Source organism: Equus quagga, chromosome 3, assembly GCF_021613505.1.
Source record: "Equus quagga isolate Etosha38 chromosome 3, UCLA_HA_Equagga_1.0, whole genome shotgun sequence".
Taxonomy (NCBI): domain Eukaryota; kingdom Metazoa; phylum Chordata; class Mammalia; order Perissodactyla; family Equidae; genus Equus; species Equus quagga.
The window spans coordinates 32,434,997-32,448,142 of record NC_060269.1 but is presented as its reverse complement, the minus strand read 5'-3'; the positions used below and the strand labels follow the sequence as shown (position 1 = coordinate 32,448,142).

The following is a 13,146-nucleotide window of genomic DNA, read 5'->3' as shown; positions in this document are numbered from 1 at the left end:
TTAAGCTCAAGGATACGTTGGGAAAGGATGTGCAAATTAGACATCTCTTGGCCGTGTCTTATTCTAAAGATAGATGTCATCCATCTTTTTCTTCTCATTAGTCACTTTCTTATTAGGAAACTGCTCTTATTGAAAAAAACAGCCAATGAAGAGCAAACTACAGAACCTAAAACCTATAGAACAGAAGCAGTATTGAATTATCTTGTGGTTTTGGTCAGCCCCAAGTCAAATATGTTGAGGTTTTTTAATTATCAACTTTCTCCAGTTGAAAGGGGCTGTGTGGTAAACCACTGCCATGGGCCAGCCCCCTTTTCTGATTGGGCTGTTTCTCTGGGTCGTGTTAAGGAGGAAGTAGAAAGCAGATTATTCTGAGAGTGTTCCAAGCACATCCAGGCAAAAGGCTTTCTCCTTTCTTTCCTTTTTAAAAAAATATTCTGTGTTTATTTATTTTGGTTATAGGCATGTTTATAGGTCACAGAAGTTATATCTTGCATCTCAGAGGGGTGCTTTGGAACTTTTAGAAGTTCCCTGACTATGAGTCTGCTGGGGGTAAACTCTCTCAGTTCTTTAATATGAGAATGTGCTTTTATTTCAACTTCAGTCTTGAAATTCTGGGTTGACAGTTATTTTCTTCCAGCATTTTGAAGTTGTTGTTCCACTGACTTCCAGTTTCCATTGTTGTTGTTAGGAAGTCTGCTATTAGTCTAAAAGCCGTGTTTGTCGTGGTTTATCTTTTCTATGCATTTAAGATCTTCTCACATTTATTTGATCCAAATCTGTGAAAGATCTGGGGGCTTTACTTGAAGATGTTTTCTCCATAGAGGATTTAAATGAGATGTAATTAGACTATCTTTTTTTTGCATCAACTCTCATTGTTAGTAAAAGCTTGTTAGAGGCTGGCCCCATGGCATAGTGGTTAAGTTTGCACACTCCACTTCAGCGGCTCAGGGTTCACAGGTTCGGATCCTGGGCACAGACCTAGCACCACTCATCAAGCCATGCTGTGGTGGTGTCCCACATAAAGCATAGGAAGATTGGCAACAGATGTCAGCTCAGGGCCAAACTTCCTCACAAAAAAAAAAAGAAGTTTGTAAATGGATTGTTTTGCTTTCTGTTTTAGTAGAGTTCCACAGCTGAATGATTTTCAATAAGAATTATATTTCAGCCTTTCATTTAACCCAGAAATCTGTCTACTTAAATGCATGTCTATTTCAACCCGCAGATCAGTCAGCTGAAAAAAATTAAACAGAAAAGAGGAAAATCCCAATCACTTTTGTTTCATGAACTATGAGAAATCATTATCTTACTATGCATTAGATTAAATATATTGAGAAAGAGATTTGATAAAGATACTTACTATTTAATAAAGACAGTATTAGATACTTACTATGCAAGTCTAGTGTGTATCTGCTCTTGGTATTTATCCTGAGGAGCTAAATGTGCAGTTTTTGACAAGAATCTTTTTTACACCATCTGCCATACCAACATTCTGCATGCTAGATGACCAGGGAAAATAAAAAAGTGTATTCTCCAATGTTTAATCCTTTTTAAACTGTGAGCTCTTTCAAAAAGCATTCCAACAGTTGTTCGTTATTTAAACAGATTGTTGTAAGAGCTTACGAACTTTTTTCCTTTTTGTGTGTGTATCCTGGGGCATAAAAAGTCTCCCCAACAAACAGAGGGTCTCATCTTGTTCTGTGGGCTTTCTATATTGCTAGCCACTTACTTCCTCATTTAGTTGGGGGCTGCCTGACTCTAGCACCTGTTGCTAGCTCTTGTCTCGGACATCCTAAGAGCCAGCCTCTCTTCCTGACTCAAATTCAGAGAGCTCTTTCATTCACAGATTTCCCAGGACAGAATGGGGAGGAAATATCCTGAAAGAATAAGATTTCAAAGCACAGGTTGGCCTGGGAACTTGGTTAGCTTCCCTGCCAAGTGATAATCCCCCCCTTGTAGCTATCCATTTCTAGCAGTTTCTGCCTTCTGCCCTTGTAAACATGTTTTATTCTTATCAGTCTCTCCAGCTCTAACCTTTTTTTTAGGTTCCAAGAATAGCAAAACAGTCAATTTGATACTTCCTAATAATTCTAAAGTTTATTCTATTGAAAAATCATCCTGAAACATTTTGTGAGTCAGTGCTCTTCTGAGCAAAGCCTCTGAAGTCAATTTGGAAACCATTTTCACTTTTTAGCAAGCTATATGTATACATGTAACACATACTTATAGACATAAACTTGTATTTATGTTGATTCATACTAGCAAGAAGCTGGTGGACATTGGTGTTAGCATGCACATATGCATATACCATAGCTATAAGCAAGAGACAACTTGCAAGACTAGAGTACCAGTCCAGAAGCTCACTGTCATATCCCCATCGCTTCTTACTAAGGAAAAGTGTGGTAGGAAATATTATGCTTTTCAAAAATTGCTTATTTAGTATATGTATTGAGTTATTTTTTACAGTCTTTGTTCTGTCTAAATTATTTAAGTTGCTGTGAATACTTTTCACTTTATTAGCACTAAACCTGTGTGTTGCTATGTGTTTTATGCTACAAAAAGTGCTCTGAATTGCGCTGTTGATGGGATTGTAAGATGGTACAACTGCTATGGAAAACAGTATAGAGATTCCTCAAAAAATTACAAATAGAACCACCATATGGTCCAGCAATCTCACTTATGAGTATATATCCAAAAGAATGGAAAGCAAGGTCTCAAGGAGACATTGCATACCCATGTTTGTAGCAACATTATTCACAATAGCCAAGAGGTGAAGCAACACAAGTACCCATAGACGGGTGAATGGATAAACAAAATGTGGTATATACATACAGTGGAATATTATTAAGCCTTAAAAAAGAAGGAAATCATCTCACATGCTACAACATGGATGAACCTTGAGGACATTATGCCAAGTGAAATAAACCAGTAACAAAAAGACAAATGCTATATGATTCCACTTACATGAGGCACCTATAGTAGACAAATTCATAGACACAGAAAGTAAAATGGTGGGTGCCAGAGACTGGAGGAAGGAGGAAATGGAGAGTTGCTGTTTAATTATTGTTAACCCTTGTTTCAGTTTTGCAAGATGAAAAAGTTCTGGAGATCTGTCTCACAGTAACATGAACAGACAATACTACCGAACTATACACTTAAAAATGGTCAAGATGGTAAATGTTAGGTTTATTTTAACACAATAAAAAAAGTGCAATAAATCCCAGAAATCCCTCCACAGCAGCATTACTCAGAATAGCTAAAAACTGGAAAAAAAAAAAAATTATCGACTGGTAAGTGGAAAAACAAATTGTGGTATACCCATACAACGGGGAACACTACTCAACAACAAAAAGGAATAAAATCCTGATACACGGATGAATCTCAAAAGCGTTGTGCGAAGTGAAAGAAACCAAACACTGAGTGCTGGATGATTTCATTTACATGAAATTCTCATAAAGGCAAATAAATCATAGTAACAGAAAATGGATTGGTGGTTTCCAGGACTGGAAGACAGGGAAGGAGATGGATTACAAATGGTACACGTCAACTTTTGTGGGTGGATAAGAATGTTCTATATTGTGCTTATGGTAATGATTACATGACTGCATGTATTTATCAAAACTCATTAAATAGTGCATGCATTTAAATTGGTAAATCTTAATGTATGTAAATTATTGTAATAAAATTTAAAATGCACTGCATCTAAACTGAAATCTTCCAATCAATCCTGCACTCGTTGTAAAATAACGAGTAATTTTGTGGCTATATTTTTGTGTCATGCAAAGAACTCTAGTCAGGGTGTGAAGGTCAGATTATGTAGATGCTACCTACAGCTCTGCCACTATGGGAAGGGCAGGGCAAGGAAAAATCCGTACCATCATCATGGTATGGATTCTCTGGTCCTAATTTCCCTGCACCTCAATTCTCCCATCTATAACATGAACAAATTAAGCTAAAACAGGCCTCGCATCCTATGATCCTTCAGTTTATTTAGCCTCTAATCTAAACCACACTCATTAGGTGTACACCGTATTTGAAGACCGCTAACTGTGGATCATGTCAACCTACCAGGGTTTGTTCTGAAAGCCTTGTAATTACAATGTTAATATTTGTGACTATAAGAGATAAGTGTGCCTTATAACTCAGAGAGCTACTATCTAAAAACAGTTTAAAGAACCAGTGGGGAAGAAGCTTCCTGTTTGGAATTCCATTTCTTCTCCCCTTCTCTACTCCATCTCATATTCCCATAGGTTCTGCCACAGGCACCATTTCTTCCACCATGTTGTCTCTCTCTGACTATGTCTCATGTCCAAAAGACCACACCAGCACCCTTCGCTTTGACAAGGATGAGACTGAGAAGACCTGCCAGGTCCTGATCATCGATGACTCCCTTTATGAAGAAGAGGAATCCTTCAGTGTTTCGCTGAGCCTGCCCATAGGAGGGCAACTGGGAGCCAAGTTCCCCAGCACCAAGGTGATTATCCAGGCCGATCGTGATGATGGTAAGTCCATGTCCTGCCATCAACTCTTGGTGATAGCTGCCTTCTTCTCACATTTTCTCTCAATAGTTGAAAGACAAATCTAGCTTAAATTATCTACTAAAGGTATATTTGATGTTCTTGTTTCTCCAAAGGCTGTGATCAGCTTTTCAAATATGTAGATATTACCAACACCAAGGACAAAGCGGCAATGCAGGAAGATTAAATATTTGTGTATAACTTTATCAAAAAAAAAATGCACAGCATAGGGAGTTGACCTAAAACTTAGAAGGAAGCCAAGAAGAAGACCTAAGTTAAGTATCTGAATACCCAACCAGGACCACCCCACAGAGACTTAGCAGCACAAGGGGCCCCCTCACAACATTAAGTATATGAGTCTTCAAATGGTATAATGGTACCATGGAGCTCCCATGTGTAGGCATCCAGACTTCTCTTCCTAGCCCTACCCAGCAGGGAGTTTGGCTTCAGGCTCTGGGGAGTCCAGCTGACATTCAGCCAGAGGAGGGGCCTCCTTACTCCTCAACACCAACCTCCCCCTGCCAGACATGATAAAAAATATCAAGCCCAGTATTATTTTCCTCGATCTCAATTGCCCTTTTTACAAGAGGCACTTTTAAGAGAAAATGTGATAAAGACAGCGCTGCGATCAGACTATTTTATTACTAGTCTCAGATTAGATTGACCACTTCACCTCTCAACCACACTTCCGTCGGGACTTGAGTGGCTGTGAGTTGTTGTGGTCAGATCTAGGCAGGATGAGACTGGGCTGCTATTACAGACCCCAAATTAGTGTGACTGCTTTACAGATACAACACAGCTTCCACGAAACTGAGAGCTGTGCCGAGAGATAAACACAGATGGAGTAGAGGTTGAAGAGTGTATATACTCTCTAGTTGGGTATGACATATTTTTCATGCACTATATTGTTCTGTGTGAAATGATGTCTTTAGAACAACCATAGAACAGGGAAAACTATGAGTGAGATTAAAGCTGGTTTGTTGTTTGTTTGTTTCCTCGTTGGGTCTCCTAAATGGGTTTGCTTGTTGACATTGTGCCCTGTGGACCAGATCTTGTTTTACACCATTACAAAAATGTTTTCAGGGACTAAGTTCAGTTCCAAAACATATTTTCACAAGTATCAAGGGCTAAGAATAAGTACAGACCCTGGAGTCTATGCTTTCTTCATTGTGTAGTTTTCTTTTCAAAAATTTCCCCATTAGAATTGACAGTGATTGTTTTTCCTAAAATAATGAGTATGAATCTTTAATATATTCCTTTATGGAAATTTAGAATTTGTACTGTATTCTCTGTTAAACTACAGAAATATTATGGAGTGTCTGCTAAGAATATTAATCTGTATTACCTAGTTTTATTGGGAAGAAATTTTTTGGAAAGAGAAATATTGCTCACACTGTCTTATATACAGATTGTCTGTTGTTTTCCTAACAGAGAAGAAGGAAAATCTGAGTAAATTGAATTGTTTGAGATTCTGTAAAATCTCTGCGTTGGTCAGGTCTGTCTGATAACTATGGAGAACAAATGGAGGAACAGGAACACTGACAGAAAAGAATGACAATATGAAGCTACGTGGTTTTTGAAGCCTAATTGAAAGATTAGCCTGTTTTTCAATATCAGCATTATAATTAGGATTACGGCTAGAACACCTATTTCTTACTGAGAGGTCAGAAAAGTTTTGGCTGAACTGAGTCCCAGATACTGAGAAGTTCTTAACCAGGCAAAGTGAGAAGAGAGAGAAACAAAGTTACAGAGGTAGGGACTTTTTTACATTATTCTACATTCTCCTCTTTATGAGAGCTCTTTCTTTTTATAACCAATTCTTAGTTTTCTGTGGTGATGAGGAATTAAAATGAAAAGGTTGAAATCTGTAAACATATAACTTCAAATTCCTTTTCCCTTCACCACTATATCCTTTTCTATGGACAGAAAGAGTGATGTCAGTATAACTTCAGTTCACCTTTTCTGCTGGACCCAGATATCAATCAAAGTATACAAGGAAAGAAATGGAAGAGAATCAGGAAGTGGAATCATAGAGGGAGAAAAGCTGGTAGAGTGAGAAAAGCTTGGACTGGAGGCCTGGAGACTTGAATTCTGAGCCTGGGGCACCACTACCTTTCCAGTACCCATGGGCAGGGTTGAGTTCTCCGGGGCTCAGTTTTCCAGTCTGTAAAATAAAGTCTAAATGAATTGTCTCTAGGGACACTTCCAACACTGGAATGCAATGATTCTTGAAGTCATCTTAAGAAGAAGGCTTCAGTTAACCACCACCTATATCCAGAAAATGATGTATCCAGTAGAATATTTGAGTTTTTTCATTAAAATTATGTGATAAATTTAGGAATCTGCATCAAAATTTTACTCTGAACAAGTCAAGTGAAGAAGAGCGCTAATCACTGAACTCAAATGGTCTTGTGTTTTAGGCTATCCATTTTGTCTTCTGTTTCTTCAAGGCCACCTACTAATCAATGAATTTCTATTGTTTGACCATGCTATTCTTTCCCACTTGGGTGCTAGGAGACCCCATGAACAATATGTCTACACACTGTATCGTCTTTCATGCTTAAATGTTTTCCAAGCATATACTGAGTTACCCTTTGATAAGGAGGTGCATTATAATGTTACCTACACACTTAGGAAGAAATTTAGCTTAAAAACATACTGAAAAATTAAAACAAAAGTTAAGAATAAAATTATCTGAGCTTCAATGATTCTCTTTTTTTCCAATGAGAAGTATGTTTCCTGCTACCTCTTTACCCAACACTGTTTAAGAATTTGTCTGCAAACCGGAGCATAGCCAAAAGCTGCAAACACCAGCGATGTCTATAAGTGATCCAACAGATATCAGAGCTAAGCAAGCAGTTCAACGGGGCTCACACTGGACTATGACTTTGTTGGTGTGCTCAGAAGTGAGTTGACTCAGGACCACCTCACAAAAGAACATGGACAGAGCTTCTTAACCCAAATTTCAGTGTTTGTATGTACAATAAGAAATGGATGGCTGTCAAAGGGGTGGACATTCAAGTCCACTGGTCAATGTGTTAGGCTGAACAATGGCCCCCGAAGAAGTCCATGTCCTAATCCCAAGAATTTGTTAGTATGTTACTTTACATGGAAAAAGGACCTTGCAGATGGGATTAAATTAAGGATCTTGAGGTGGAGAGATTATCCTGGATTACCCCGATTGGGCCCGATGTAATCACAAAGATCCTTATAAGAGGGAGGCAGCAGGATCAGTGAGAAAAAGAAAATGTGATGATGGAACCAGAGGATGGAGTGATGCATTTTAAAGATAGAGTAAGGGACCATGGGGCAAGGAATGCAGGCAGCCTCTAGAAGCTAGAAAAAGCAAGGAAATGCATTCTCTCCTGAAGCTTCCAGAAGGAACCTAGATCTCCCAGCACCTTGAGTTTAGACTTCTGACTTCTAGAACTGTAAGAGAACAAATTTGTGTTGTTTTAAGCCACCAAATTTATGGTAATTTGTTATAGCAATAATAGAAAACGGATACAATAAGTATTGTTACCAGGTGGGGAAATCTGCATAAGAAGCCAATTTATAATTAGAAGCTTGAGAGAAAAGTGTGGAATCTGAACAAAAAGATGACGTCCCAGTGTCAGAAAGCACATACAGCCTTCTCTGCTACACTCACAATCTCTACAAGAGCACTGCCTAGCGGAGGCGAGGCCAAAGATGCTCAACCTAACCCTTCATCCATGGGCTCCTCTTTTCCAGCTGCATGTCCTTTTCCTAATTCTTCAATCCCAATTTTAGTAATACTGTGAACTAATTTTAGTGCAAAGTAAAAAGTGACCACGGCAAGAGATGCCAGATGAAAGATTAAGGGAATCTAGAAGAGCAGAGACTGCTTCCAGCTAGAGGAGCTCAAAGAAGAAAGTACCATATGTGCTGTCTGGTTGGGCATGTGGAACTCGAAGATGGAGAAATGAAGGGCAACAGCATTTCAGATGGAGGGAACAACTTGGGAAAAGTTATAAATGAAGAGATGCAAAGGGCACGGATAGAAATTGTGCAGAAACGCCGTGGGTAAACTCCTTTACTCAATAAGACTGAGAACTAGCTTCATGCTTCATGTTTATGAAGAATCACTTGTTCATTAATTTATTCATTCCGAAGTATTTACTGAGCCCCTACCACATGCCAGGAACTGTGCTAGGCAGTGGGTAGACAGCAGCAAAAAATACAGAACTATCATATTACTAAGGGGGAACCACTGTTCTGGAGTTTTCCTAGAGACTGTATAAGGATACAAGTAAATTTTCAGCAATTGCAGCTCAGGTTTAACTTTAGGAAGAACTTTTTGGTAAAATTCTAGGTATCAAAATATACTACAGAGAGAGATTATATGATTTTTTTTGAAACACTTTTAAGAAGAGAATATGCAATATAATATTACTAAAATTGTTCTCATATAAGCCTTGCCTAAGGACAGGTAATAGACAAAACTCCTTCTAGATTCACAGAAGCATGAACTCTTAGAAACAGAAGGGGACCTAGAGATCATGTGGTTCAGCCTCCTCATTGTTGAGGCCAAACACACTAAGCGGCTTTTCCAAAGTCACCCAGCCGATTAAAGCTCAGATTCCTGCCCCTGACTCCTCGGCTCTTTGCACTCCACTATGCCACTTTGGTGGGATGGTTCTGGGATGTATTTACCAGCAAGAAATAGCCAAACCTTCACAGAGAAATCTTCTCTTTCTTTTAAGGTCACTCTATACACTGGCATGTGGTGGTTGTCTAGTGTTTTTGTTAACAGGAAGCTACTGTCATGTTGAAAACCAGCAGGAAACCACCAGTCACCCCAGTTTGACCCCATCATTAGATAAAAGGGTTGCAGCCTTTTCAAGTGTGTGTAAAGCTGTGCTATTCCATGATGCAGTAACTCCACAGGTACCATTTGGCATGCAAACCTTTTCAAGAACATGTTTATATATACACAGCAGCCAAAAAGAAGTCTGGAGAAGTTGCCAGACCTTTAATGGTGGCTCTCTCCACAGAGGTGAACTACAGAGTTTTGTCGTGGGCCCTGATCCCCTTTAAATTCTATAGGCTCTGTATCATTGTCTCATTTTATGTGCGTACCTGCCGGCTAAGGCACATAACTGGACAAAGAATCCAGCTGCTCGTCAGCGGACTCTGAAGAAAGAGATGCAAACAACTTTCTACTTTACAAGTGAACAAATATCCGAAATAAAGGGGGCTTGTGCATTTTGCCAGTCATTTCATAGACTGAACAAACTTCCATGAGGAAATGAAAACCGCCCATAATGAAAGGGAGAACCATGTGCCAATATAAGTAGCCTACCCAAGAAAACACTTTAAGAATGCTTGAATTTTCAGAAAAATTAAAATGGAATTAAATTAACAGTTGTTTTATGAAATAGTGAGTATTTATAGTATTTTTTGTTTATGAAATAGTCAGAATAGTAAATAAATATTATAAAACAGTGAAAGGAAAATTTTTTGCTTACTTATAAAGTAGCAAATTGCTTGCTTCTCAGAATTGGAGTTAAGTGGTAGGAAATTGAAATGATAGTTCATGTGGCTGCACATAAAAGACAGAAAGAGGATAAAGAATGTAAACGGCTTCCTTGGCCACCACTGCTTTCTTCATTAGTCCTGTGCGTATCCCGGTAATCCACTTTGGCTACGCATTTCTCCCTATTTGACTCTGTTGTTTATACTTCAAGTAATAAACTTACATCTGAAAATCATGGCAGCCACTGAGACAATAGAATGACTCATCAAATTCCAGTTGTGAAAGCCAGAAACACCAGAAATGAATTTTGATGGTGCCACAGCATTCTATGAACAAGCAAGTCATTGTGTGAACAACAAAGGTAGGAAGATAAGATGAACTGGGCTAACCTGTCAGAGGAGCTATATGCAGGAATATACAAAAATAAATAGAAGTCCTAATACCTATTTCTTGAAGAAATCTTTTCTCCTTGAGCTCCTGCCATATCCCTCTTACTATTTACTTTAAAACCTTAGTAGTTTTAAAACTTCCCATGTTCAGAACAGAGAAATTTCAAAAATCTCCAATGCCAAAAGTTAAAAAAATTTCTTTAAAAATAGAGCAAAGGAGGGAAGAAAATTAACACAAAATTCAGTATATGATCCAGTTGTTAACTTCCAATATTGTTTGAAATGGTTTTAGTAGATTCTTAACAAGTAATTAATTCATTCAAGAAACATTCATGGTGGCCTACTGTGCACTTAGCTCAGAATCACAAAGTCAAGTAGGGTCTTTCTCCTGCCTTCTATCACATCTGACTTGATATTTTGTGTGTGTGTGTGAGGAAGATTGGCCCTGAGCTAACAACTGTGGCCAATCTTCCTTTTTTTGCTTGAGGAAGATTGTTGCTGAGCTAACATCTATGCCAATCTTCCTCTATTTTATTGGGGACGCTGCCAGAGCATGGCTTGAGAAGCCATGCTATGTCCATGCCTGGGATCTGAACCTGTGAACCCTGGGCCACTGAAGTGAAGCACGTGGACTTAACCACTATACCACCGGGCCGGCACCTGACTTGATCTTTAATTAGATTATTCTCAAACTCATGGTGGCTTTTTAATGGTAAAAAAAAGCATGTACCGAAGTAACAGAGGAAGATTCTTAGTTTGGTGTAAAGAATCTTAATTGCTGCATAAATTTCTGAGCAAGCCACTGTTAATAATTGTGTATCCAAGGAACTTTCATTCAGATTCTATAACATTTATAGAGGATCGAGCACTTTGCTAAGCTTATAAATACCAGCATCCTCTGAAAGACAAACAACGTATGATTTCACTCGTATGTGGAAGATAAAGAAACCCATGGATTGGAGAACAGATTAGCGGTTATCAGAGGGGAAGGGGGGTGGGAGAGGGCAAAAGAGGTAACAGAGAACATATATATATATATATGGTGACGGATAAAAACATAGACTATTGGTGGTGAGCATGATGCAATCTATACAGAAAATGATATGTAATAACGTATACTTGAAATTACACAATGTTATAAGCCAATATGACCTCAATAAAAACAATTAAATAAATAAAGAAAGAATACCAGCATGTTCTGGTTAATATGTCCTCTCCTTAAAGGAGACTCTACATGGGCTGCAACTTTATCAGCAGGAAGTCGTTTGATGAGCATGGGATTCTAACAACGCCATGAGGCCAACAGAACCACCTCTATCTTGGGCAAATAATGGCCATGGGTCCTGGATCCTCAAGGTCCATGGCCAGAATATCCTTTCTCTTAACATGGCTGAAAACAGGCAGCCCATTTTTTTTTCTTTTTGCTGTTTTATCTTTCTAGCTTCCATGCAGTGTGAACTTCAGCTAAGACAGTTGGTTGTACTAGCAATGTGACCACACTAACCTAGCCCCACCCTCCTGAAGCTGCATGGTCACATTCCATTAAGCCCTAGTTTGACTTTCCTGAGTGATGCCCTAAAAGATCTCCATCCTCGTGGTCAGAATTAATGATATTATAGACTGGGTGTTACTTCTGGAAAATACTACAGTACCACCTCCTGCCCTTTCAAGCACCCGGCAGGGGCGCTCATTGAGCAGCTGTCCTTGAATGACTTCTTTGGGTACTACTTCTGCTTTAGTCTCTAAAGATATTCACAGATTTTGCCGTTCATGATGCTAATGGTTCCTTTAAATGGTACCATTTTATTTTGGCCTTGAGGAAACAACCATCAGGATTACCAGCGCACCTACCACATGATTATAATATTTTAAAATACTGATGTGAAACAATTATTCCCCTAATTCAGTCTTGAAGCACTAACTTCTAGTGTGCAGTGTATCTTGGACAGTAGTTTAGTTGTATTTCAGTCAGGAATAAAAACACACGTCTTTCGAATTGACTATTTGAGAAAATATTGGGGAAAGTGCACACTCATTTTCCAGGGTTAGGATTTTGTGTGTGATTTGCCACAGTCTGGGCACTTGTTAAATATTAGTGATGCTTCCTTTGTTCAGAAGTGTCAAGTCCATCATCTTGTAGCTAAAGCATGTTTTCATTTAGGCCAAGGGGTGACACAATTTCCAGAAACCTAAAGATATACCCAAGCAGCTCAAGAGAAAACTTTTCTTTTCCGGTTAGAACTGGGATGAAATGTTTTGTTCTGTTTAGCTGGACTCTGGGAAGTGTTCTGCTTCCTTACACAGAGATTGACTATCCCATTGTCAAATGAATCACCTGCAGGAATATCTTTGGAAAGGCCACTACCATAGAGTAATGCTGAGGAAAGAAATTGTACAGGCGCAGAGGCAACCCCACAACCCAAGACCCTGGCCCCACACTGCCACAGAAACCATTATAAAAAACATCATCTCCGTGAGGGCAGAGGCACAGAATGCGGCCACTAAACGTCAGCCGGATGGACGCCTGGCAGACTTCATGTGCATTCACCGGTCTTTGGACCATAGCTTCCGCTGGCCCTGTACCAGGGGCAAAATGAAGCTGAGGACACTTGTTACTTAGCAAAATGTGTCTGTTCTATGCATAAACACTTTATAGCAGATCCCTGCTTACCTACTGAACAAATTTCTTTCGGTTTTTAGTATGTGCTCTGAAAACTCTTGAAATCTCCCACAAAAAAGAATTGAT

General features: G+C 39.0%; 1 protein-coding gene across 1 annotated transcript in view; it reads left to right on the top strand.

Annotated features, from left to right (window-relative positions):
• The window catches only part of FREM3 (FRAS1 related extracellular matrix 3), an 85,811-nt gene that overhangs the window by 63,797 nt on the left and 8,868 nt on the right, over positions 1–13,146 (top strand). Inside the window, 1 exon segment of the mRNA XM_046655710.1 lies at positions 4,248–4,499. Coding sequence (XP_046511666.1) covers positions 4,248–4,499 — 252 coding nt within the window.